This window comes from Amblyomma mixtum, chromosome 4 (genome assembly GCF_055824585.1).
Source record: "Amblyomma mixtum isolate Tamu chromosome 4, ASM5582458v1, whole genome shotgun sequence".
Classification (NCBI taxonomy): Eukaryota; Metazoa; Arthropoda; class Arachnida; order Ixodida; family Ixodidae; genus Amblyomma; species Amblyomma mixtum.
Genome location: NC_143015.1, coordinates 77721869 through 77749117, shown reverse-complemented (window position 1 = coordinate 77749117; position 27249 = coordinate 77721869). Strand labels below are relative to the sequence as shown.

Genomic DNA, 27249 nt, shown 5'->3' with positions numbered 1-27249 from the left:
TTCAATGAGGTACAATGGTTTGAATGTATGACACTTCTACGTTAACCATACCAAGTTGTTTTGCTCTAGCACATAAAATGGTGACATAACCACTGATTAAAGTCACGATGATCTTCGGGTTTCTCCTCAAAGCGAAATGGCTCTCACCTTAGTACGATAATTAGACTGGCATGCGCAGCTCTGGTGGCTACCTAAACCCTGCAGCATATGCCTTGCGGCTTTTGGTCATAGATGGCAGCACTGTTCAAAAGGAGCTCCGAATATTTCTCGGGTTAGTATGACATTTCTTTTAAAAGCCCTTTGAGGTTATCAGATTTTCGTTTCTTGTATCTTTGCTGAGGTCCGGCGTTCACTGCTAGGGCAGGAAATGCGTGTCTCTAGACGGCATAGAGTTTCTTACTATTACCTAGAGGGAAAGCTGGCAGCCCGTCTATGGGCGTTTGCATGGCGACCCCTCGAGACCACTTAGCCACCATGGGCGCTCAAAGCATCATGGGGCGGTGAGCTACTTGTTGCAGAACTGCAACTTTTGGCCAAAAAATAATAGAAAAATTAAAGCTGTTTGATAACTACAAACGTCCTAATATTCAATATCTTGTCTAATGAATGCAACAAACGAGCTGAAAAGCATTTAAGTGCAAAGTTTGCTCAAAATAAGAGACTACTCGCTCTCCTATTGGCCAAGTAAAGAACACTATAAAAACTAATATTTCGTAATTAACAGGCGCACTTTTAAAAGCAAGCATGTTTTCAAAAAAGATGTTGTTGCTTAAATACTATAAGAGGTTTTTTAATGGCATTGCGGAAAAGTGAAACCTTTTATTAGCGTCGTGTGTCGTCGCGTTTTCACTACTATGGGTTTTGCCCACTGCGTTCGCGCGAAAGTCGTCTGCGCACACACGAACAGCGTTTTCGGTATGAAACGTCTTAGTAGCGCCACTCCGTGTTCCCAAAAAATTACGACTGTTCCGCAACAAGTAGCTCACCGCCCCATGATGCTTTGAGCGTCCATGGTGGCTGAAGTGCAGCGCCGCCAGCTTTCCCTCTAGGTAATAGTAAGAAACTCTATGCTAGGCGGTCCTTCTCATTGCTCCCCTTGGGTAATGAATGCAGGCAACTCCCCCCAGAAGCCGGTGTTTGGCTTTCCCCTGGAGGAGCACCTCAGGGTCAATGGCCGCCGCATCGCCCTGGTGGTGGAGAAGTGCGCCACCTGCCTGCTGGCCTCTGGCATGGACGAGGAGGTACGCCCTCCCAATATGGCTTCTGAATTAATTGAACAGCCGAGTGCATACTAGTACCTACCTTGGTTGTGTACTCCACTGGCAGTTATGTTCTTATCAACAGCACTTGCTTGTCTTAGGTGTTTTGGTGCTTATATGTGTTATTGCTTCTCCTATAGGTTTGAAATCCATGTTGAAATCCTTGTTGAAACTTTAGTTGGAATCCATGTTTACATCACTTGGAAGGCTGATGAATTTATTTTATTGTCATGTCTTGGTAGATTGATTGATTGATTAGTTTATTGATTCATTGATTGGTTGGTTGATTGATTGTGAGTGATTGATTGATTGAGCGGTGTCTTTGGAGACAGTTGCCACTCTGGTTCAAATGTGAAGTGAGGAGCCATACTGGGCTGTTGCTAAAAACTAGGGGTGTGCGAATATTCGAAATTTTCGAATATAATTCGAATATTATATTTTTAGTATTCGAATTCGGTTCGAAATCCAAGTATTCGTGTTGTCTCGAATATTCGGCCCGACGCGGATATTCGTATCTAGCCGAATATTCAATGTGAGCACCGGCGTTCATTTCGGTCCGCAAGCCCTATTGACAGAGACATAACAACAAGGCGGCGCCCAGAGCAATGCGCATTCCTTCCTCCAAGGGCCATGCCGTAGCTGACTGCGCTGGTGAGCTTCTTTGTGGCTATACCTGCGAAGCTGGTATAGTCAGAGCTGTGCACGAAGTACCTCGCAATACGTGCCAGTTCAGTGCCAAGTGAGAGGGCATTTTCTGTGGCTGGAGGAGTCGTTTCAGTTAGAAGGGAACTACTTCTGCCTGACCATGTGGAGCAGCGGGTTTTCCTTCACGACAATCTTTCATGTTCATCCCAGCAACGCGCGTTCGTGCTGATGGCAAGCTAGCCTTAATCAATGCTGTGTACCAGCCATCTTCTCTGATATTTCCACTCTTCTAAATATACTGTTCCAGACTTCGATACTTTTTGTGCAGCCCCACACACCTTTTGTGTTCATTTAATCATCGATAGTTGAACTGTGATGTTCTTCGGTGCTCAAATAAATGTTTTTTAGTGGTTAAATGCGTCTGTCCTTGATTATTCGATATTCGATTCGATATTCGGAGCCAAGTATTCGTATTCGATTCGTATTCGAAGAATTTGATATTCGCACACCCCTACTAAAAACTTGGCTTACCCCTGAATGAAAACATAAACCACTTATGCTAATGGAGCACGAGGCTATGTACGTTGTGAGGGTCGTACAGGCGCTTTGCAACTCAGTACTGTTAGTCACTGCTGCCCTAGTGGGCAGCGGATGTAGTCCTGTTAATAGAGGGGTAGTTCCGCATGTTTGCATTGATAGAGCAGCGTCTTTGTTGACTGCTTAATTGCCTGACGTTGTGCATTCTTTCGATAACCGCCCGCTTTGCGTTGCTCTTGCAGGGACTGTTCCGCATTACAGGAAGTGCGTCAAAGATCAAAAAGCTCAAGGTGAGGAAGTCTCCTCCCACTTTGAGTGCCTGAATGTGTGTCAGAACTTCGTGGGAAGAAATCTTAAAATAGACTTCAGTTAAACATCATTTCTGGGCCGGTTGGTTAATTTGTTCCCCCTCGAAAAGAAATAGCACTGTAAAAAGAGAGGAGCAGGTAATAGAAGGTGCACTGAATTTGTGGCATTCGTCCATTTGCCTGTCCGATTTGGAATCATCATCATCAGCCTGACTACACGAACTGCAGGGCAAAGGCCTCTCCCATGTCTCTCCAGTTAACCCTGTCCTTCGCCAGTTGCAGCCACCGTATCCCCGCAAAATTCTTAATCTCATCGGCCCACCTAACTTTCTGCCACCCCCTGCTATGCTTGCCTTCTCTTGGCATCCACTCCGTTACCCTTAAGGACCAGTGGTTATCTTGCCTTCGCATTACGTGCCCTGCCCGAGCCCATTTCTTCTCTTGATTTTGACCAGGATGTCATTAACCCGCATTTATTCCCTCACCCACTCCGCCCGCTTCCGATCTCTTAGCGTTACACCTATCATTTTGCTTTCCATAGCTCACTGCGTTGTACTTAACTTAAGCTTTTATTGTGAATTGAAAGGTGTGGCAGTCCAAAAGGTGGTTCTCCTTGCAGTATAAAAATGTTGCACTGCATGTCTTTTTGCACTCTTCATGGGATGTGCATACTGCCCACCGGAAGAAACAACATTGCAAGAACCCCTTGGTGGACGGCGCATGCTTTGCGTTTGACCCGCGCTTCTCTTTTTCAGAGCGCGTTCAACGCGGGTTTCGCTGACATGAGCGAGTTTGAGAGGGACCCCCACACAGTTGCAAGTGAGTTGGATTTTTTAAATTTCCTTTTATTTCCTCCAGTATTTCGTCCAGTATTTTTTTCTGTCATGATGAGCAAGAGCTTTCTTGCTGTCTGTCTGCCCAATACTGAGCAGGTGTTTTGTACGAATCCTGTCTGTCTGCCCAAGATTGGGCAGGTGTTTGCAATGTGGGGCATAGAAAACGTAAAAAAAAATTTAAAAAGTGGGTCTAGAATTGCAATCTAGCAGCATGTGCATAAAATATTTAGTAAGAATCGTCGGTTCTATAAGGTGAACAGGTTATATTTGATAATGCCAGACTAGGACAAACCTTAGCACTAACTCATTCTTCTCACTAACCGTAAGAGGATGGAACCGATTGTCCGTTAACCAAATGTGTTGTACCAACAACAATTCGTTTTTTACTAAGCTTTAAAGCCCCCACCCACTGCTGCTGCACTTAGGCAAAGCAGGGTATCTCTGAATAAATGAAATCATTGGAAAAGGGAAAGGCAAAGGCCTTTGAATTGCAAAGGACCTTTGCAGTTCTTGATGACCTTTGTATTGTTTATTCATTGCACGGTCACTTCACTGTGCACTGACCACTGTTCAACATTTCTTGCTTCCTGTAGGCTCAGCTGACGTGTCCATTTCTTTGCAAGTTGATTGATTCCTTTTTTTCTTTCTGATTGGCATTATTCATTCTTGTGATCCCATGTTTGTAGACTGTATACAGCACTGTGCTGTGGTGGTGGATTGGGGTGTCTTGAGCAAGTAAACAGACGGGAGAAGTTCCTGACCCCCTGTTTTCGTCTCTCCTGTCCCAGGTGTGCTGAAGCTGTACCTGCGAGAGCTGCCTGAACCCCTGATGACCTTTGCCCTGTATGAAGAGTGGATGAAGGCTGCAAGGTGCGTGTGTGTTTGTTTTGTATGTGGGAAGTGTGGGGGGGGTTGATATCTTGTTTTATTTTTCTTTATTTACTTGCCCATTTTTTTGCCACACACACAAAGTATCTCGCAATGCCCTTGTACAACAACCGATGGCAGACCTCCTGTTCTAAGCAGGGCGGCAGTCTACCTTGGTCATGTCCAAATACCTGTTCCAAATTCATGCCCCATGTCCAAATTTCTGTTCCTGTTTTAATTCACCCACTGCAGCATTCAGATTTTAATGAGTGGTGGCATCTGTGGCCATGAAAATCTGGAGGATTCAGTTGAACTGCCCATTCAGCACGAGGATGTTTTGCTGATGAGTACCCATCAGAGCTTTATCTTTAGCACATTCTTCATGTGGAATGTTTTATCTCTCCCTGTGGCCTTATCTGCAGTGTTCCCGATGCCAGTGCTAGGCTGCAGGCTTTGTGGCAGGTGGTCAACAGCCTTCCCCAGGCCAACCACGACAACCTCAGGTACTTCTTTGCACGTTCCCTTTTTCTTCTCTGTTCTTTTTTTTTTTTCCATCACATGTGCTGCTGTTTATCATTCAGAGAGGGTATGGATGGCTGGCAGCCTAGGAAGCCATGAGCAAACTATTGAATCCTTGCCTTTCCTGTCCTTGTTACAAACAGCTGAAAAGCATGTACAGTTGTGAGCGGTGTAACAGGGAACAAACTTTTTGTGCAAAATTATTTTGAGAATGGTTTTTTTAGTATGATGCTCCAAGACAGACTAGTTACAGAACAGAAAAAACTGTGCTTGTCACTCATAAAATTGGAGTGACGGGTTAATTGGAGAGACATGGGAAAGGCCTTTGCCCTGCAGTGGGCGTAGTCAAGCTAATGATGCTGATGGTGATGATGTCTTTGTTCCCCCTCGTACTGCTCACGACTGTACCTGTTTGAATCCCCTGTTCAGACTCGGGCAGCCGTGAGTGAAGGTTGGAGTTGAAATACTACTGCATGATAAATGCACTGTACCAACGCTTAATGTTCAATATAAAATTCATCGTGTTGCTTTATTTATTTACTCCTGTGACGCACTTAATAGGCAAGAACTTGACACGTGTGCTGAGTGAGAATGACAACTTCAGTTTGACGAGAAAACCTTCCTTTATCTGTGGTGGTTTGGCTGCATTGTCATCTCGGGTGCATGGAACACATTTCTGAGGGCAGTAATAGGAACTGAAACATTTGCTCGTTTGTGAACCTGGGAAGTGTGAAATGTACTCGTAACTCGTGGTAACTTTTGTAGTGGGTTCATAAAAGGGGAGAAGGGAGACAAATGGACTGCAGTAGATTTGCTAACCATGTTTGATCTGCATGGAATAGCCGTGCTGCACAGAAGTCGTGTTGTACCTCTAAAGATAGCATCAAGCTGTCCCTGGTCTTGGTGACTGGGTGAAGGAGAGTGAGGAGGGGGTGTTCCACACACACGCAGGTACGTGGTGAAGTTCCTGGCACGCCTGGTGGGCCACCGAGAGCAGAACAAGATGAGCTCGCAGAACATCGCCATCGTCATAGCCCCCAACCTGGTCTGGCCCAAGGAAGAGAACCAGTCCCTGCACATGGGGTGAGTCTCTCTTGCTCCAATACACCCCATAGCCATGTTTGCACCTCTTAAACGAACCTCTTTAACAAAGGAGTGATGATTTACCTACCATGGTGGCTCAGTGGTTATGGCGCTCGGCTGCTGACCCGAAAGATGCGGGTTCGATCCCGGCCTCAGCAGTCGAATTTCTATGGAGGTGAAATTCTAGAGGCCCGTGTACCGGGCGATGTCAGTGCACGTGAAAGAACCCCAGGTGGTCGAAATTTCCGGAGCCCTCCACTACGGCGTCCCTCATAGCCTGAGTGGCTTTGGGACGTTAAACCCCATAAAACCAAACCAAACCATTGGTTAGTTTGCTTCACTACTGAGCTGTAGGATCCAGGTTCAATCTTGGCCACGGTGGCCATGTTTTGATGGAGGTTAAACGCCAAATGCACCCGTGCGCTGTGCGATGTCACGCACAGAAAGAAGTCGAGGCGTTCTAAAGTAATCCGGAGCCCTCCACTACAGTGCGACTTTATTTGTTCTTCCACCACCTCCCTCATCCCTTCCCTCCACCTGCAGTTCAGGTGTCCGCCTAGAAGCGAGGCAGTTACCGCGCCTTTTCCTGACAACCAATTTTCATTATAATTTTGACCACAGCCTTTCTAGGCATTCCCGCGGACTGGCATTTTACTGAGTCACAAACTTGCAGTTTGCGGCAACATTTTCCACGGCACTTACCAAAGTCGAGGCTGCTTGTGAACTGTCCTAGCGATGGGCAAATGCAGTAACATTTAATGGTAGCTTAACTACCTTCTATCCGAGAGCCACATTGACTGCTGCTGTTTAAGTTCGCTGACTGGAGTTCTGTGCTTGGTCGTAAGGCAGTAACCCTGTTGCTCTTATCTGTGTTTCTTGTTTCTTTTTTTGTATTATCACTGTTCACAGCGCTAACCTTTGAAAAAGTTAATTCTGCCTCCTTTTCGCTTTTTTTTTTCTTCCCCCCCCCCGACAGTGTCAACATGGGAATAGCCAATATGCACAGCTCCATCGTGGACACCCTGGTCAACTATGCAGACTGGTTTTTCCCAGGAGGTTGGTGGAGTGGCACTTCTTGCTTTGCTCCTTGGTGCCGTTGCTTGGCAGCCTTAGTATTAATAACTAATCAGTGCTGCTAAAGCTGCAGTTCTTTTGAATAATGCTTCTAACCAACAATTTGTTTGAAGATTGCGGCATGCATGGGACCGTTTTCTGTTGCTTTTACGCACAGCCACCAGCAAGAGTGCAGACCATGGCAGCCTGAAAGGACATGAACTTTGAACCCTCGATAACTCAGAGAGTTTAAAAAAAACAGAGGAAATTTTTTTAAATAAATGGAGTTTCGAGGTCAGGGCTGGAAGTTTAACTGTACTGGACGTGCATCGCAAAAATTTTAATCAAGGGTCACTGAGATCGACTTCACCCAATACTTGTTTTTATCAAAGATCGCTTATTTGGCTCTTTGTACCTAAAGATGCACTTATTCCTGAGAAAATTGGATTTAAAAAAATGGCTGGGGTTCAACGTGGCTTGAGCCTAGTTATACGAGCAAAAGCTCTGTTAAGCATGGTTGCCAGTGTCTCAAATCAAATGTTAAGGCCAAAGGTCAAGGTCAGGTACTTAATGGTTATAGTCATGTGATCATGTGGTCATACTGCCATAGCTTTGGCCATACCACTATGCAGTTAAGTTAGGTTTGACATTGTGAGGTATTGAAGGTTATTGTCGATGTGTTGACCACTGTCTCAAATCAAATGTCAAGGTCAGGTCAGTTGCCCAATTGTCATAGTCATACGAACACGTGGTCATGGACCATACCACCATGCAGTTAAGTTCGGTTTGACCTGGTGAGGCATTGAAGGTCATTGTCGAAGTGGTGCCAACTGTCTAAATCAAATGTAAAGAGCAGGTAGCCAATGCTCATAGTCATATGATCATACTACCATAGCTTTGGCCATAGCACCATGCAGTTAAGTTCGGTTTGACCTTGAGAGGCACTGAAGGTCATTGTCTCATCCACATCGAAATCGGAAGTTGTACCCCGTGTAGTAGAGCTCATGTTCTAAAAAAAATGGAGCCCATTTTCCCCACCACTTGATCCAAACTTGCGACGTAGGTACCGAAAAAAGACTGTTACCATTGGTCCGAAGGGAATGGCATATGGCTTAGCCTCCAAGATGCACGTGCCAGAAAACTCTATTGACATCATTGCAGTTTGCTTGGGGAAACAGCCAGCGGCAGCGATACCTTTATTTCTTTTGACAGCGAAAGTTGTTATAGCTTTGGTTTAACCATGCAGCCCTTAAGGTTAGGTGCAAGGTCGGATGCAAGACCTTAATTACTTAGTGGCCTTGGCACCTCCCATAGTTGGCCTGGAAAAGGTGGTAATCAATCGACGTAGGCCAACTTCAGTCTGTTCTTGGGTGTCCCTTTAGTTGTGGTAAAATGCAAGTGCTGCCTTAAGTTTACAAGGGCACCCTTCATTGCACTGATGTTTACACAGAGCCAGGAGAATTTTTGTGCACTACTGTTTGCAAGTTGTGGGGAGTTTATGCATGCTGCTGCTTGTACTCAGAAGTGAACATATGAGGACAACAGAGAAATTTATCTCGCACACATGAAAAGCTTTCTTTTTTTTTCCAATTCCAGAGGTATTTCTTCAGGTGCGAGGTGCTGGAGCTTTTGGGATTTTTTTATTGTGGCTCGTTTTCATGCAATACACCATTGAACAGGCACGGTACTGTCATTGTGTTCTGCAGTAACATAGTAAGATGAGTTCATGTTTAAAGTTCATGGAAAAAAAAAAGGAGTCGTGAACTGAAAGGAATGACCTGGTGATTTTAAAGAGGGGTACAATGGTGGCCTTCAGTGAAAATGCTGGTTCTACCTTGCCAATAGGAAGAAAGGTGGGAATGCCATTTGACTCAGTTGCTGGTTATCCTCTGCATTTGTTGCCTTACCCATGTGTAGAGTGATGTCTTGCAGCTGTGTTATGTCATGATGTCTGTGATGTCTTGTCTTGGAATGTTTTTACTTCCTTTCTTACACACCTGACCCCCCAGCGTCCTCCATGTCATTCAGTTTAGTTTATTTACATCAACTAGTATACCTTGTATGCACAGGGACATCTAGAATGAAGTCTTGCAATCCTACTGTGGCTCGTCAACACCTGAAAAACAAGTACTCGTGTTCTTCGTAGGTAGGGCAAATACAGTCAATCCTGGATATACTGCACTTTGAGAGGATCGCGAAATTATTCGGTCTTTAAGCATGCCAATAGATAAGCTTATCTGTAACTCAGAAACAAAAATATGGTGTGCCCACACTGGCGTCTTGCTTCCTACAGTGATGTGTTGCCTGCCGTACTGCAAGCAGCGCACCACTCGATAGTCGTCATTAGGCCTAGCCGTCTTCCAGTTGAAGCTGCAGCTTTGCTTTGTAACTGGTCACCACCTATAATAAGAGGTATGATACCAGTGTACTATAGGCAGAATAATGTCTCTTTAAACTTAAGGCTCATTAAAATTAAGGTACAGTTGGTTTCCGCGATGCCTTCAGCAACAAAGCAGGCCAGGTGGGGACTGGCGGCAGACTTCAACCAGTCAGGTTGTCTTCACCGCATAACAAACGATGTTTCAAACGCCGGCACCTCTGCATGACAGCAGATTTGGATGGGTAATGTGGCCGCCTTACCGCAGGCAACCACAACCTTGTCACGCGGTTTTGCAGCGTCTCCGCGCGATTAGTGCTGCCACCTGGTGTCCAAGGCCGTGCACCCTACCGAACACTGTTTTGCGTACAGAAAGTTATCGTGGCAGTGCCGGTACGGCAAGCGTCTCTTGCAGCAGTACAGCACGCCATTTGATGTATCGAATGTTCCGCTGATTGGGAGTTTGATAAATGTGAAGAGTAGTGCTAAACTTTTCCATGGGGTTCTCAAGACTATCGTTTGGCTGTTTGATAGAAGCAGTAATCTGACATAAACGGGTGTGATATATCCAGGATCGATGGTACGCATTGTGTTTGCAAATCGAGTTGTTTTACACGACCACAGTATTGTCTCTAGTGTCTCGTGGAAAGCTTCAACAAGGAACAACGGAAACACAGTTGTGCAGTTTCCTCCACAACATTAGCAGAGGCTTGCGAAGACTTTTTTTTCTCTTGCTATTTACTTGCAGTTAATGGGTTGTCGACAGAGTCCGCGGCACTGTTTTCCAATGCCGCGTATCCTCCGCCTCCCCCCCTCGCAGACGAAGACTTCTCCCCCTCTCCCACGAGAACAACAGCCATGCCCGAGGGCCAGCACGCGAGTCTCCCAACTGCCGCCACCACCAACGGTGATGTCGATGGTCACCTGTCAGGGTAGGGTGAGAGCGCCCCCCGTTCGCTCGCTCTCTCGCTTGCCTCTTTCCTCCCTAACACTGCACCTGTTTCTGGCCAACAGTGGCTTCTGCACACCACTGCTAAGTCATCTGAGAGTTCGTATACCATATATTTCGGTATACAGTCGGCGGGCTGTGTCGAATAGTTGAAATGTTGGGCTTTGTGGACCGTCTATGAGTGCGGACTATGCAACACTTTCTTCTTCAGTAGCATCCAATATAGTCAATAGCCCAACGGAATTCTATGTACCTGCTGTGGGCTGTATATCTAGTGTAGGCTGCATAATGGGTGCGGTAAAGCTAATGAACAAAAAATTTTTTTTTGGGGGGGGGGGGGGGGGGACAATATTGAAGCCTGTGGACTGTATACTGGAAATTACGGTGTTTGCTCTGGGCTAGCATTGCAGCAGCTTGCTTTGAAAGAGAAAAAAAAGACTTGGGAAAAGGGAGTGGCTGCTCCAGCAAGAATGAAAATATATGCTGCATTCAAAACAGGAGGCAAAGCTCCGAGGAAGTGGTAGACACGGAACTGTGGATTACACTCTCGTGTGTCATAATAGGCCTACTTGGAACTGCAGATTTGTTCGACTGGCAAGCCCAAGCTTGCAGCTTAGCGTGGGTCGGAACAGAACCGGGCAGTTGCAGTAGGAACCTATCAACTTGCATCCCGAGCTTTTGTTTCTCAGGCTGCTGTGCTGGGGTGCCAGGCGACCATCCTGACCGGTGCCCGTAGATGGAGGAGTGGGTGACGTGATGGGGCGCACGTGCAACGAATGGATTCCTACTGCAGCGGGTGGCAAAATGGGACAAGACAGATGCTGGGCCACAAGGCTAATTCAGTCCCACTGGTCTCAAAGAACTGACTGTGAAGGCATTGTGAATGAGTCAGTCGGCATGGGCAGATATTTGTCTCATCAGGCGCATTTGTCTTTTCACATTGTTTTCATCATGTCATTGTGGTTGAGTTGTCATGCTGATCCGGATCATGAGAGGGAAATAACTAGAAGAATAAGAATGGGGTGGAGCGCATATGGCAGGTTCTCTCAGATCATGAATGGCAGCTTACCAATATCCCTCAAGAGAAAAGTATACTACAGGTGTATCCTACCGGTACTCACCTATGGGGCAGAAACATGGAGGCTAACAAAGAGGGTTCAGCTTAAGTTAAGGACAACGCAGCGAGCTATGGAAAGGAAAATGATAGGAAATGATAGGTGTAACGTTAAAGAGATCGGAAGCGGGCAGAGTGGGTGAGCGATCAAATGCGGGTTAATGACATCCTAGTTGAAATCAAGAGGAAGACATGGGCTTGGGCAGGGCGTGTAATGCGCAGGCAGGATAACCGCTGGTCCTTAAGGGTAACGGAGTGGATTCCAGGAGAAGGCAAGCATAGCAGGGGGCGACAGAAAGTTAAGTGGGCGGATGAGATCAAGAAATTTGCGGGGATACAGTGGCCGCAACTGGCGAAGGACAGGGTTAATTCGAGAGACATGGGAGAGGCCTTTGCCCTGCAGTGGGCGTAGTCAGGCTGATGATGATGATGATGCCATGCCTAACAGTCTGCTGGGACACTGGTCAGGGTCAAGTTGAGACGTTTGTCGAACGTGGTGGGGGCTGGCGATCACAACGCAACGAAGTCTGTAAAGCTTCTAAGCTTAGGCAGAGTGATAAATGACAGGTCTTCCACCACATGGTGCGCAGCTGTAAGACAAAGGTAATGGCAGCATGAGAGATGGCGGGGCGTGACTTGTTTCACCTTTGTAATAGAAGTATCAATGGTTTCTGCTGTAGCTGAAGGTTTTATATGTTAGGATATAAGCTGAATTGTCATGGAGAATGTTTATTTGCATGTCGATGCAGTCCGGGCCACAAGCTCTTGTTTCCACACACAAACAAGCTATATTTTGTGCACTGTTCTTGGAAAACTGAGCATGTTTTTGTGGAGTAACCACTAAAGCTGGCACCGCTTAGCTTTGGAAGCAGTCCTGCTTCAGCGAGCTTGCTTGGGCCAACTGTTGGCATGCTTTTCCTGTGCCCTCGGGCATATAGAAGTCTGCAAGCTTGGGCATCAGAAGTGGTATTGGTGTGTGTTGGAATTGCCTTGCCTGCAGTGTTGCATGTGGAGACTTGTCAGGTGCATTTGCTGTGTGTTAGCTGCTTTATTGTGGCTTGACAACGAATGTGGCTGATTAGTGCATCCAGCAAGTGCAGGGTGTGGGCATCCAGTGTTGACCCGTGTCTGAATACAAATCTCTACAGTGCTGTCTGTTCCATGTATCATAGGCACTTTGAGACTCTTTTTTTCTCCCTTGGCTGCTGACCCGAAAGACGCAGGTTCGATCCCTGCTACAGCGGCTAGAATTTCTTTGGAGGAGAAATTGTAGAGGCCCGTGTAGGTGGTCGACATTTCCGGAGCCCTTCACTACGGCGTCCCTCATAGCCTGAGTCACTTTGGGACGTTAAGGGGGGACACTGGTCTTGAAAAAAAAATTTTATTAATTTAGTCATAGTTAATTAAATTTTCAGGGCACATGTATTTTTGTGTGCTGATTCTAGGTATGTCATTTAATTTCATGTAAAACAATTCCTTGAGCACTTATGCACATTTTATGCAACTATTTTGCGGAGAGTTTTGAAGAAAATTTGCGGCAGGAAACTCTCTGAAATGTATGCCATTGGGTTCTCTTGACACCAAGGAATACAATAAGGGTAAAACTATAATCCTGGCTATCATAGAACTCGACTGATAGGGTACTGAAGCTGCCACTTCAGAAACAGGAATACACACTTTCCTTCTCATTTCTGAAACGACAACTTCAAACTCTATAACTTAAGTTCTATGATAGGCAGGAAGACATTTTCACCCTTATTGTATTCCTTGGTATCAAGAGAACCCAATGGCATACATTTCAGCGAGTTTCCCACGGCAAATTTTCTTCAAAACTCTCCACAAAATACTAGCATAAAAAGTGCATAAGTGCTCAAGGAATTGTTTGCATGAAATTAAATGACATTTAGAATCGGCACACAAAAATACGTAATCCCTGAAGATTTCATAACTGTGATTTCATTAATAAAAATTTTTTTTTCAAGACCAGTGTGTCCCCCCTTAAACCCCATAAACCAAACCATCTTTTTCTCCTGTAAGCACACTGAAGAATCTAGTCTGTCACAAGTGATTTCAGAAGGTCCACTGCCCTGTTCTTATTGCATCCTTTGTTATACTTAACGACATCTCATTGCGGTTCTTTCCTCGTTTGTCTGTGTCGCTCTTTGTAAGGTCCCCGAATCAGCCATTCGTAGGTCGCGAGAAATGCCTTGTAAATTGAAGAGCACTAGGCATGCATGTTAATGTGGGCTTTGAAGCCCCATCAGCACCAACTGCAGTGTTACATCTGATGATGCAATAGAGGAGCCGTAAGGAAAAAAGGAAACCATAATTTTTGCTTCATTTTGTAAGCACACTGTTTTATGTAGGGTAACGCAGCTTAATGAGGGTGTACATGGTAGTAATGCATACTTGTTGTATGGGATACACTCCTTCATAGGGTGAATACTGCACTCTGATAGAAGGAATGCAGTGATTCTGAGAAACGGAGTTAAATATGGGCAAGCATATGCTCTATCGATAGACGTTCCCAGCACTCTGTTATACCGCTAAGAGTGAGAGGTTTGCTAAGGTGTACAAGCCGTTTCACACTTGGAGGGGAAATTAGGAGCGCGTGACTATGGAACTGCTGCCCCTCCGAGATCTGCCGAGAATGCGCCACATCAGATACATGTGCGGAATGAGCAGCACTTCGTGAAGTGCGGTGGTCATGGGCTCGCTGTTTCTCTCGAATTGTGAAACAGCCTCTACATGGGAGTGCTGTATACCTGTTACATGACGAAGCCAACAGCCACTGAAACCAAAGAGCATAGGGGATTTTTTCGTTTTGTAGTTGCGTCCGTTGTATATGTCATAATGAGCACCTCTTTTCCCTTCACTTGTATACCTGCTGTATGGGATAACTTGCCAAAATCAAGTTGTCGTTCAGGACCTTGTTTAGGCACACCTCTTGCATCATCAGCTCTAAGAAGAGAGGAAGGGGTCATGCTTGGTTTGGTAAATGAGTAGGGCGGAAATAATGCTGGCTCTATTCTTCGTTGGGCTAGCTGCTGTTCGTAAATTAATAGCACATGCCAGTCCAGGTTCCAGAAAGTGTGCAGGGGTGAACATTGGCTTGATCTGTGCTGTAGATGCTTGGGCTGCACATTCGTTGATTCATCTTTCCGTCCCCAGGCACGCAATAGGCCTGACGGGCCAGAGCCCCCGGATCCCCCACAGGCCGGGCAAGAAGGCCGCGCCCGCGGCTCCGATGGCGCCCCAACCGCGGGACCGCAGCTCTATCCTCATCGGTGCCGGCGCATCGTCAGGCGACCACCGCTCCTCAGCGTTGCCCACCGGGGGAGGCACCCTCGGTCGACCGCGGTCGATGGCCAAGCCCCAGGTCGCCGAGAAGCCGACATTTCAACGGCGCTCTCTCGAGGGCGTCGTAGAGGGCGCCACCGTCGCGGGAGGTTCCTATTCGACCCAGTCCCTGGAGCGTCGTCCGGGACGACACCAGGTCGCCGTCGGACGACCGCAGCCGTGCGAGCGGCCCTCCGTGCCCCCTCCGGAGCGGCCCAAGACCGGAAGCCTCGAGAGTGCGAGCCGCAACAGCCACACTTTGGAGGCCTCCGCGCCTTCATCGGAACCACCCCGAGACACCGAAAGGAACGACAGTGCATCCAGCCCCGGAAGTGGCGATGGAAGGAACAGTCAACAGCAGCAGAGCTACTTTGCTGACGGAGGACCCGACCACAGTGCAGACAAGGTTTTGGCAATGTCCGTGGACAGTGCGATGTTTGCCGCGAGGAGCAACGGAAACGGAACTGTCCGCAGCGACAGCAGCGGTAGCAGCAGCGACGGTGCAAGGAGGAGGGACAACCCCGGCAGGCGCGGCTCCGGGGAGCGTCCCTTGTCCCTGGACCACCAGGAGATGCTCTCCTTTGCAGACGAGTCCGACTCGGAAGACGGCAGTTCCGTCCTGGTGTCTCCCAGTGGCATGGGCTCCAACGGACCGAACGTCATGTGGAAATCCTGTACAGCGAGTCTTCCCGGAGACGACCTCAGCAATGGGGGTGTCGCTCTCAGGCGTTCGCCTTCCAAGACCAATGGCACGACCAGGGAACGGCCGCATCCTTTGCAGGCGGCTTCTAACGACCCGCCACCGCAACATCGCCAGACAGATGACGCCCGCTGGAACTTTCTGACGGCGTCGGAGGAACAGCCAGTACCCGAGCGACCTCCCAGGTCGAGCCCATCGGCAGACACGTCAACTTCCACCTTCACAGCCGTGTCGGAGCTGAAGCCTTCGAGGCAGTCGCCTGTGATGGACGCCATCCACACGATGGGCCCTCCGCCGGACCTCATCACGTCTTCCGAGCGACCCAAATCCGATCCAGTCTCTCCGACTAAGAGCAAGCTGGAGGGTGGTGCTGCCAGTCCTGTGCCGATCATGCCGGAAGCCACGCGCCTTTGATCGGTCGTGGCGTAAGCTTCAAAGACACTGCTTGTTGTTACCACTCTTTTTCCTTTTCACCTCTGGATGCTAGATGTTTGCCAAGAGGCATCATTCTGTCTCAAAGACACTGTCTCACCTCTTTGTTTCTTTTTCTTATTACTCTCTGCCTTGGTCCAGAAAGACTTTGGGTTTCTTTGATTTATTTCAACAATTGTGCTTAATGCTTTTGTGTTGCTCCAGCAGTGTCCCGCTGGATTTGAGCTTGCTCTAGGGTGCGTGCTCACGGGACACTGAGAGGATGTTTCTTTTCTGACCATGCTTCCGGATCGGAAACAAAGGCACGCGGACTGTGCAAAGTTTGATATACTTGCCTCGTCGGGTGAGGATTCTGCATGTCGGGCATAATAGCTTGTTGCAACGGCCTGGCTTGTCTGGAACAACTGCCACTGTTTATTTTTTTTTTTCCTCTTCGATGTGCGGAGTAACTCAAATCTGACAAAGGCAGCGGCATCAGACCTAACAATTAAGCACGGCTTACTGAATGAATGGGGCTGGCGAGGTTGTCCCCTCTGCATTGTCGGTGGACATGACATTGTCAAAAGTCATGGTTGAATGGCTGTTGTTTTTTTATAGCTAACACTGTCAGCATTTCCTAAGGCTGGTGTCATTTGTACGATACTTCTTCCATGTAATTTTTTTTATGTATACTTTGAAGAGAAAGGAACTAATTTAATCAAGTAAATCTTACCTGGCCTGGCAGTGTTTTTGCATACCTCTGTTCCCATAAAAGGCAATATGGGGACCAGGTAATTTTCCTTCCCTCTCAAAGTCGTAGTGCTGTTTTGATGATGCTCCTGTAATTGCATCTCATTTGACCTGTCATTTGCGTGTGCAAGGCTCTAACTGTTGGACAAAGCAATACTGCTAAGTCAACGCTGCGTGTAATGTAACAAATAGATGATGCTCAATGTGCAGCGCTTTAGTCGTCTCAATTCGAGCACTTGTGTTTTTGCCCCTTGTCATGCGAAATGTGTAATGTGCATCCCACGACTGCATCAGTAGACATTTCAATTTGTCAAGCTTTGTACTGATCAAATATATCCCATTAGTGCAACTACATGTTTCGAAAGTGACTGTAACCGTCTTGTAGGTGGTGTTGTGAGGAAGGTTTCAGTAACGGGTTGACCACTACTACCTTCTGTGTTCTGCTAAAAGAGCTGTCTTTGAGCACTAAAAATTGGTGCCCACAGCAGGTGAAAAAAATTTTATTGGTTCGGTAGCTTCTTCAGGGAGAAGTCTGAAGAACTTCTGTTGGGTGAGGAGTATAGCATCGAGATCTAACCTCAGAATGCTAAGCAGAAAGGTAACGTCTACAGTGAAATTGACTATTCTGGAAGAAACTGTAGGCAATGCTTTTAATTAAAGCAGCCGATTTTTTGGTATTGGACGTTATGTTTGTGGCTTTTAGTGGTCGCAGTTTTCGCAGTTGAGGAATTGTCAAACATGTGCTTGTTGAGCCATTGCGTTATTGCATGTTGTAAGTGTTAACATTGCTGCTGTGATTTGTTTTAGCGGGCAATTCGCTCGATAAGTAATTTTTTCATCACCACTGTTACCGTCACAGTGAGTTATTGTTGCGACTGCGCTGTGCACGTTATTCACCTAACTCCAACCTTCTTTCTTGATGCATCTGGGCTGGCAAGAATTGCGTAGCTACATTTCCTTTTCAAATGGTCACAGCTTAGTCTAAGTAGGTCTTTTGTCAAACTCTTGATTTCTTCGTGTTTGTTGAGATGTTAGCAAGATACCGTTCCTCCTACTCGTGTCTGCTGTCCGTAAGCATGTGGAGATCTCCGCCTGGTATCAAAATCGAGAAGGCTGCCATTTGTATTGGGCGCACTTTGCGCTGAAGTTCATTTCTGAGTCTCGCGTTGCTCGTGGTGTGTTCTAGTGCCACGTGCGCACCGGAGCAATTGTGGCTTAGCCGATTCCCTTTCGTCGTGACTCAGAATTTGGTACAACTCTGTGTATCTTTCCATGCATACCTATGTCTGTTCTAACATTTTGGTAGCTTGTGTAGTGTTGTAATCATGGCAGGTTAGCCCAGTCTCATAAAATACGATGTTACATTGTGACGGGTGCTCCAAACTTTTTTGTTGCCCTTGCAACCGGCGTAAGAAAGCATGATGGCACTAGTCATCAAGAGAGCTGGGGGGGAGCAGGTTTTGTTAATTTCTTTTCCATGACTCTACAATTACTCTCAGTTTCTTCTTTTTCCCTGCACCAAAATGCCAACAGAAATTGCAAATAATGGCCTGCTGCTGCTTTTGTTTACGTTATGTAATGGCCCGTGCAGATTGGAAGGTTTACATAGTAATACTGGCTTGCACGGGGTTAAATGTTGACAGAGTAACATGTGATTTGATCATTTAAATGTCCTGTAAGGAGGTGGAAGCTCCAGGAAAAAGCTTTTTGTTCTGTTTGTAAAATTTGTGCTCTTCCAAATGTCTTTAACAGCGTTGTAAATGCACTCTTTCTGTTTTTATTTTTCTGCTGCCGTGCGTGCTTATGTGCAACGTTCCTTTATATTTTTGGCGAAGACTACGTCAATTGAAGAAACTTGTATTCTTTTTTTTAATAATCAATGTTCTGTACATTGCAATGCTAGTCATCAAATCATGGGAGCATGAAATGTTTTTTTTTCTAGAGAGTGTATGTTCTCTCATAGTGGCTATGTATAAAGCTGCTGAGCAAAATATCTAATCCTTCTAAGCGAGCGGTTTTGTGTATTCGAGGCTGACACGAGTAGTCTCGTGTGGTTTTATGATGTGGAATCATGATGTATTGAAGTGGAAGAGACCTTTGAGTGTGCGTGTTTTTTTGTTTGTTTGTTACTATGTTGCACTGATGTACCAGGAGTGCACCATTTTTTTTTTCTCATAGACACATGTGACGCAAGGTGACGCAGATGCTGTTGCTATTAAAATTGTTTTCGAAGTTGACGTTGGTGCTGTTCTTCTTTAAAAGGCATTTTTATTTGCAGGCTATGGCATCATGTCCCATTACTCAAGGTTTGTCTGCACTTTTTGCACTTAGAATTTGAAGACATTAAAGGGACAGCGAGAACAAACTGAAGGCCTGTATCAACAGTATACTGCATTGTAATGACAAAGGCTAAGCTTTAAGTTGAAAACGGAGCTTTAAGTTCTTGCTGTCGCACAAAGTGAACATAGCCAGAAAGAGCTACAGAATTGGCTTTCATAAAGAACAACAGTTGGACGGAGTTGTCCTCTGCGTTCAATTGACTTGAATGCTTCTTGTCTTGCAAATCAAAATTGTACCACGGGCCGGGCTTGCCGAGTGTGCTGTAGCGCAGCAGCACCGGGCTCGCGCCGGTGCCACAGACTAGTCTGTTCGGGTCGGCATAAGGCAAGGGAACGTTCACCGTGGCACAATGGTCGAATAAATATCGCCGCTTTATGTCGGCGTCGTATTCACCGACGCCTCAAGGACGCACAGCTGCAAAGCTGTATCCAGGACTGCAGCGGGGGTTGCCTTCCCGACGGAATTGTCCGCCCGGAGAACGAGGGAAGTGGAGCGGCGTTATGGTGGTTAGTACAGTTTGACCTGTGTACGGAGCCCACCTCGAGTCACGTGGATGAAGCCCGTCCAAGGCCACGTGACCAGGAGAGAACGAATAGAGGGGTGGTGATGGCAGAAAGAAAAGCTGCAGAGGGAAAACGTACAGGCACAGTTTCCTACAAAGAGCTTGGAAGAGCAACGCAGCCCCAAAACCGCTAAAACCATCGGCTACGTGAGCGTCTATAATCGGTTATGTGCACCCGCCGAGCGGTTGCAACTTGGAAGCGAATAGTTCTCAGTGAGATTCCCCTTGCGGGCGACTGAAGAAGCGATAACGAAAAAGCCAACGCGCGCGGATGCGTAATAGTCACTCAAGAGAAGATAAAAAATATATAAACGAGACACAGAGAGGACCAGCAGAGCTTTGGTTTGGTTTGCTTTATGACGTGGTTTAACGTCCCAAAGCGAAACGGGCATGAGGGACGCCGTAGTGAAGGGCTCCGGATAATTTCGACCACCTGGGGTTCTTTAACGTGCATTGGCATTGTACAGTACACGAGTCTCTTGTCCCGAAATGCGACCGCCGTGGTCGGATCCGAACACACGTCTTTCAGGTCAGCAGCCTAACACCATGCATAACCACTGAGCCACCGCGCCGTCCCAGGAAAAGGGCTCTCTTAGCCTTCGTGCTCGCGAGGCTCGCCGTCGTAAAGACCCAGTTAGCGAGAAGCCGATCGGTGGCATAGCAAGACCGACGGGCGACGAAGATCTTGCAGCATAGCGAGAGAGACCGCGGCAAAACGCGTAGAGGGCGAACTATGAACTTCCGGAAGTGCCGTCTCGGATGAGGTTCGTGGTTCATGCTATGGAAGGTCGTGTAGGAACCGTCAGCGCAAAACAACCTCCGGCTCACACCGACTGCTTAACTGGGCCATTGTCGAGTTAGCCAATCTTTTTACTCCATGTGAGCAATCAATTGTACCGTTCTGTGCATCTCGCCTCCGGAAAAACTCTCAGCCCCACATCTTGCAGCTTAATGCAATATTCACGCCCTGGAGCTCAGAAGACTTCTCACTTGGTGACAGTAGCCACTGCGCCTAAGCATTTTTGAACGAGCTGCTTCGATGTAAATTTGTAGCATTTTTCTGGTAGCTTCTTGCCTGTACCTTAAAACTGTGCTACTAAATAATGCTGACTCTTTTACTGCAATTTTCAATTTAAGAAGGGCATCTAGAAATAGTAAGTAGTGGTAAGTGGTTTTAATGACAGAATAAATGGAAGAAAAAGATTTTTGCTTTCCCCCGGCATCTGCTATCGCTGCTGGAAGCACCTGAGCTGGGGCAGTGGAAATAGTAGGGAGTGTGTAGAAGTGAAATGAAAGGAGTGAGGGGATAGTATAGAAGGGGCAGGGAGAAATACTTCGATATATCGAAAATTGAATACATACAATATATGACAGTCGATAAGATTATCTTTAACATAACTATTGCATGCAAGCTAGCGACGCGCTTCTTACAGCGATGGGCCGCCCAACGGGATACTGGCAGCGTACCGCTTGATAGGCGTTGCTAGGCCTAACCTGCCTCACCTCGAAGCAGCCGCTCACATTTGGAACTGCCACTGCCTATCATTCGATGTCTAATCCTGTTGCCAGTACACTATAAATAGAAGAATCGCTCATTAAAATTAAGCTACAGCTGATTTCTGCAACGCCTTCGGCGGCGAAGCGAGCAAAAAGCACTCCACGCGAGGGTCCCGGCAGTGGGGCATTTGTTTTTGCAGTTTTTTTGGAAAAGCAAAATATTTTGTATTGCAAGAAATATTCTCACCTCTGTTGCTTACAACTTACTAGTTTTTCAAGGTGTAAACATGCTTTCGGAGCTTCAGATGACTAATTTACTTGGCACGGTGGAGTTACTGCATACAACTGAATGGTGTCTGTCAAAATTGGCGGTTCCACTGCCGCCATCTTGCGAGTAGTTCATATTCTGCCACCAGGCTACGACACTGATCCATCACTGAGAAAGTGTCTACCCGTCTTGCCCCCAGCGACCCGAGACTGGTTTTGGTTGAGATGTTGAGATACGTGTCCGGTCCTTTCTTGACCCGTGCACCCGTGCTGCGTGAAGGCTTTTCTTTTGTTGCTGCGCCTGCCTTCAGAGGATTACAAACGAACCATGGCAAGCCCGGCTGCTAGTCCCCGTCGTGCGTGGGGGAGGTGTTGGCTGGGGTGGTTCCGCATGCTTCTTTCTCTGCCTGTCCCTCGCCAAAGCCAAAGAGAGTGGGGCTTCCTTTATTCGGTCTATGGTTGAAGGGAAAAAGTTGGAGAGCCGGGGCAAAGAGGGTACCATCTTTGTCCAAACGGCGTCAGAGGTGGTGTGATCCTTGTTCGGGATAAGGATGCCAGCACGGGAACAGAGGACCGTTTCCTTCTCTCTCTTGTTTAGCCTTGGCTAAATAGCCGCAGAAAGCTGTACCGTCGATGTTACTATCTGGAGGGCCTCCTTTGAGGGAATGTGCCGTTTCGTTCTTGAGTTTTACCCGACTACAGACTTTCCTGTTTTCAATGTCGTGACATATATTAGTGGGAGCAAAGAAAAAGAAAAAAATAATGCTGCCCAGCCCGCATCACAAAAGGCACAACGTCGACACAGTGGAAACTTGGGAGAGTTAGTGATAATTGTCGACATAATTGTACAGAGCAAATTAGTAAGTAAGCGAAAAGAGGAAGCGGACGCCAAAAATAAGGAAGGTGTGAAATAAAGAAAATTAATTATGTTTATGTCCCATGTATATATTTCTAGCGTTTTTTGTTTTGTTTTTTTCAATGAACCTTATAGTTGAAATCGGTGCCTTTCTTGTGTCCTTCCTTCTGCCCTCGTCTTTTGCGCGTTCAATCACTTAGTCACTGCAGAGTAATATTAGTCGTAGTCGGAACACTCCTGGTCTAGAGTGTAACCTGCTAACTATAGCGCTGAAAAAAAATTATTAAATGATATTGCATATAAGAAAACTATAACAAAGACAGCTATACAATTTAGTCAACGCTCAGCGTATGCCTGTCCAACCTTATAAACTATGATTGGTAAAGAAAAAGGCAGAGAGAAGTGGGCAATTGTCAATTTCTGTTTACCGTTGAGATGAATCGACATTGCGCAACAGACGTGAAATTACTATTGAGAGGGTGTGGGGACGCCTTCGTCCCCTGCGTTCACTTTCCCGCATTGCACCCCACTGTTGTTAGCTCCTCCGAAACGCGCTCTTCTGTTTTGGTTACTTTAACTAACAGGGGAGGGCGCTCGCGTCGTAACGACACCAGCGCCACGGATGGCGTTTTGCTGCGCGCGCGCGGGGGATAGCTGGCTCTCTTCTCCCTCGGCACCGGGAAGCGAACGGACGTTTCGCTCGCAGCTTCGCTCTTCGTCGACGGGCGCCTCTTGGTCGGAACTTACTCCCGCCGAACCCGTCCCGCTCGACCTCGGAGTTTATCCCTTTGCCCTACCGTGGGCGGACGTTCGCTCGTAGCCGTGCTGGTGAGTCGGACATCCTAGATTCCTCAGTGTATTTTGTTGCTAGCTGGCGTTATTGTTGTTATAGCAATAAATGCCTTGTTTGTGTCAGCCAGTGTGTCGTTCCTTTGTTCCCGTAGAGCACGGCCCGCCATGGTCGGCGTGCGCTCAGTAGCGTACGCGACCACGGGGTGGGGTCCGTGCGGTTTTGAACTGGGTCAGCCGCGGTTAAACGGGGGAACGTGTTTATCTCCCCCCTTTTAAACCCCACAAGGGTTAGCACCGCAGGGTGTCGGAATGTGTTTACCTCAGAAGCAAATATTCGTCGTACATGCGGCGGCACCTTGCAACCAATTCCGATCAACTTCGACGGAATTTTGCCAAGGCTCACAAAAATGCAGTATACAGATGCATACCATTCACGAGGCGGACTCGAGACTTTTTTATAGACATTGTACGAAGAAGAACGGGGGGGGGGGGGGGGGGGGGGGCGGCGAGGTGTGCAGGAATGCTGCCAAAAAAAAGGGGTCGGCTACAAAGCGATAGTTCTGTAGGCACTTAGGGCGACCCCCTCCCCTCTCTCGTTTGGACCCTCAACTGCGTGCTCTTATTCATTTTAGACGTACGTCTTTCTTGTATCCAGTTTGCATCATTAGGTTGCTTATTCCCTCCAGAATTTTCCATCGCGTGCTGAAATGTATATCTTTCTTGCCTTGCGTCGATTTGCCTCGATTTGGTTGGATCAAAGATTGAAAAAGTGCGCCCGCGTATGTGTGTGTATGCGTGCGTGTCCACGCGCGCGTACCTGGAAACTGTAGGAACAGCTGCTATTTTCACACCGTCTATTGTCAGGAAACTGTAGCCTCGTTTACATGAACCCGACTTCGGCGGGTCGAGCCAGGAGATCGAGTTGAGCAAGGTCAGCCCAATTTGTTTACATGAACTCGATTTTAGCGAGTCGCGACCGGTTCAACAGCAGCGGCACCAAGCGTCGAACGGCGCAGCGGGAAAGGGCAGTGGCAGCCGGGAAGATTGCGGCATGCACGGCTGCCTCGCAGGCGCTACGGCGCAAGCGAATAACAGGTTCGCATTTATCACCTCTCCTTCCACTAACCCGACTCAGACCGGTTTACGTGCTATCTGCTGTTGGGGTCGAGTGAGTCAACCCACCCCCTGCAGCGGAGTTGACTGGACTCGCTCCCTCGACTCCCGGACCCGACTCGTTTACATGAACCCAGTAACCGGTTTTCAGCTCAAATCCTCCACTCAACCCGTCATGTAAACACCGCTTATAACGTGCTTGTAATCATTTTCCGAGAATTCCTTTTCCTGCGGCGCTAGTCTCCCCGCCTGCAGGAGGGGCGCGCAGCAAGGGGAGGGGGCGGTCCTTTGTGCCAGTTCCGGAAGAGGGGACCTCACAGCACTATAGCCGGTTACAACTAAAGAACAAAGCGGCACATGCAACTCAGAGGGAGCCCTCCAGCCAGTCACGTCGATTTCTGTGGCTGTGCATGCAGCCAAGCCTGCGAAAGAGAAGGAAGGAGACGGCGTTTTGTCCCCGTGTAGCCGAGAGTGGATGTCCTTGGTTCGGGATAAGGCTAAAATAATAATAACGCAAAAAGAAAGGAAAATATTTTGCTGCCCCGGCATCCGCCATCGTCTCTAGGAGCACCTGAGCTGGAGCAGGGGAAAAGACAGGGAGAAAGGCGAAGGTACTAGTAGGTGTGGTGCCCCCGTTTATTGTCTCAGCTGCATTGGCCACTAAAGGGGGAGGGGGGGAGAGGGCTGGGCTACTCACCTTTTGCATAGATCCGCGCGAGAGCGTCTTTTTCGCAAAAGCGCTGAATGCTACAGGTGGAATCATATTCGGCAACAGTCGGTCGTGGCGACTTCAGTCTCTGCCGGTGCTGTCGCGGCGCACCTGTGGAGACCGAACAGAAAACTGTTCGGTCAACGCGCTTGGCTGGGCGGTCTCCTTTGATGGGCATGTGCTGCTTCGTTCTTGAGTTGTATCGGATTTATATGCCACATGGATTCATTTCAGCGGTGGAACATGGCGCCCTCTGAACCACGGCATTCGTTTGAAAGAAGTGCGAGTCTAGTTCAGGAAAACTGCACCTGCTCCATGGTTAGTGCTGAAATAGTGCAGCTGCCATGGAAGCAGATGATGGTTTGCGGGTTGTGATAAACGGCGGAGACTCAAGTAACTTTCACTCGTCGACAAGCTAGAACGCTGCTCGAGTTCTCCAAAGAAACGGATCGAGGCTGGTTCATGGCAACATGTTATTGTGATGTGCTGTTTGCACATTTCTTCATGAGATACGAGAGGTTGGCTGCCGCTGATGTAGGCTGTAAACAGCTGGCTGCAATTCATTGGCATCGCAAAGGCTAGCGACGACCAGGCCTGCACTCGACCATCCGTTTTGGAAGCAGACAGTGCCAAACTGCGCTCAAAGTGCCGGAACTAGCGGTACACACCCGCCGCACCGCCGCTGCCGCAGAACTTTGCCGAACTGGTGCATTGAGTGCAGGCGAATCGAGCGCTCTCCAACTTCCCCTCCACAGCTCAAGCCGGAACAACGAACAACCGGCAGAACGAAGCGAAAGCCTGTCTCTTCCCTTTCCTGTCGCTTTAGCAATGCCTGTCCTCGAAAAATAATACGACGCCCAGAATGCGTTTCGTAGCGTCAGGTGAAAAAAAATTGGCAGTGGCTTAGCTCTGCTATGCCTGGATATACGTCGCGTAAAGTGCTCCGGTGTTTCGGCCGCACGTTTCGCCTTGGTTGCTCGACGGCGAACTGCCAGGCGACAACCTCGGGATCGGAAGAATTTACATTTTCCAGTCTTCTGCGCCGTTTGGCAGCGGCTCGACTCTCCTTAGCTTACCAGAGCTTACATGTTGAGCGCGACCGTCATTTCTCCGCGCACCCTCCTCGCGCATGCGCAGTAGCGCGCGGCGCAACTGTCGTAAACACGAGGTCACGCGTCGGAGAGGAGCGCACGCCGGCGGCGCCGGCAGCGAGGAGCTCGCACCGGCTGTGGCGAGGAGGCGACGAACCTGCGGACCTGCGCCTCTCGTGACGTCACGCGGTTCTCGCGCATGCGCATAACAGGCGGCGCACACTCGCGCAAAACTCGGCTCTGACCCGCGTAGTGTGGCTTTACTAGCTTTACGCTACAAAACAGTCCAGCAAAGCAATATGGCGGAAATCTGCTTGGAAGTTCGACACACACTACATAGGGCAAAATCGAGGGAAACGTGCAAACGTCGTAGAGGTATCGTTCCCTCTCGTGAACACTTCCTGATTGTAAATGTTTAGCAGCGCCACACTCGTTATTTTTTTGAACTGTGATTATTTAGTACACGTGCATGTGTGTAGATGGCGCTACATACTACATTTATCGCATGTCGCTGCGTTATTGCTATTATTGTTTGTATTCTGTGGACTTTGTTCTTGGCAATTGTTACAAGTTGATTAAAAGAATGAGAGACCGACATTTTAAGAGTATATTTGCCAGAAAAAAAGAAGCCGCGGAACGTTTCAAGAGCTTGTGTCCTTCATGACGAGAACAAAAAAGGTAGCTAAAATCAACTAGACATTGCGCATTCCCCAAAAGCCGTAGAGTAAAGACGATGCTTAGCCGCGTAGAGCGAAGTATTAAATTTCTTCACGCAAAATCTCAAAACTGCCATGCGCTGGTTACCTGAACAGTATTGCATTCCGTTTTTAACTATTTCGAAAAAACGCTAACTTTGATCAGGAATAACTTTTAACCTAAACAAGGCAGACGGATGAAATTTTCAGAAAGGAAGGGCGATTAGACGATCTCAAACTGTACAAAAAGGCGCCGCAGTGCAATGCATATCCCAAAAGTTATTGCAGATTACATTGTTCTGTTTTCTATGCTTTTCAAACATGCGTGGCTAATAAACTAATCTATACACGTACTTCTAAATGCTTAAGTATGTTCATTAGCATCCGATCTCAAAGTATCTCGAAAGGTATTTCTCTAGGTGCAAGAGGTTTTTCACAATTTTGCATTTCCTGAGACAAGTTGACCTCAACTGCCAGTTTTCATCTTTGCGTTTTCTTTTACAGTTGAAACAAATTTGCAGCTACCGTTAAACAAAATGCATTTTTTGAAAGCAGAGAAAAGCAGCTTTTCGGAGATATC

At 47.5% G+C, this 27249-nt stretch overlaps 1 protein-coding gene across 1 annotated transcript in view; it reads left to right on the top strand.

Moving 5' to 3' along the window:
* Positions 1 to 18984, top strand: part of LOC149347131 (uncharacterized) — a 121695-nt gene extending 102711 nt beyond the window's left edge. Inside the window, exons 8-16 of the mRNA XM_089586894.1 lie at positions 1114 to 1241; positions 2684 to 2731; positions 3505 to 3568; positions 4374 to 4455; positions 4875 to 4955; positions 5923 to 6054; positions 7031 to 7110; positions 10305 to 10416; positions 14719 to 18984. Coding sequence (XP_089443020.1) covers positions 1114 to 1241; positions 2684 to 2731; positions 3505 to 3568; positions 4374 to 4455; positions 4875 to 4955; positions 5923 to 6054; positions 7031 to 7110; positions 10305 to 10416; positions 14719 to 16000 — 2009 coding nt within the window. The 3' untranslated portion in view covers positions 16001 to 18984. The remainder of the gene's footprint in view (positions 1 to 1113; positions 1242 to 2683; positions 2732 to 3504; positions 3569 to 4373; positions 4456 to 4874; positions 4956 to 5922; positions 6055 to 7030; positions 7111 to 10304; positions 10417 to 14718) is intronic.
* The last annotated feature ends 8265 nt before the right edge of the window (positions 18985 to 27249 follow it).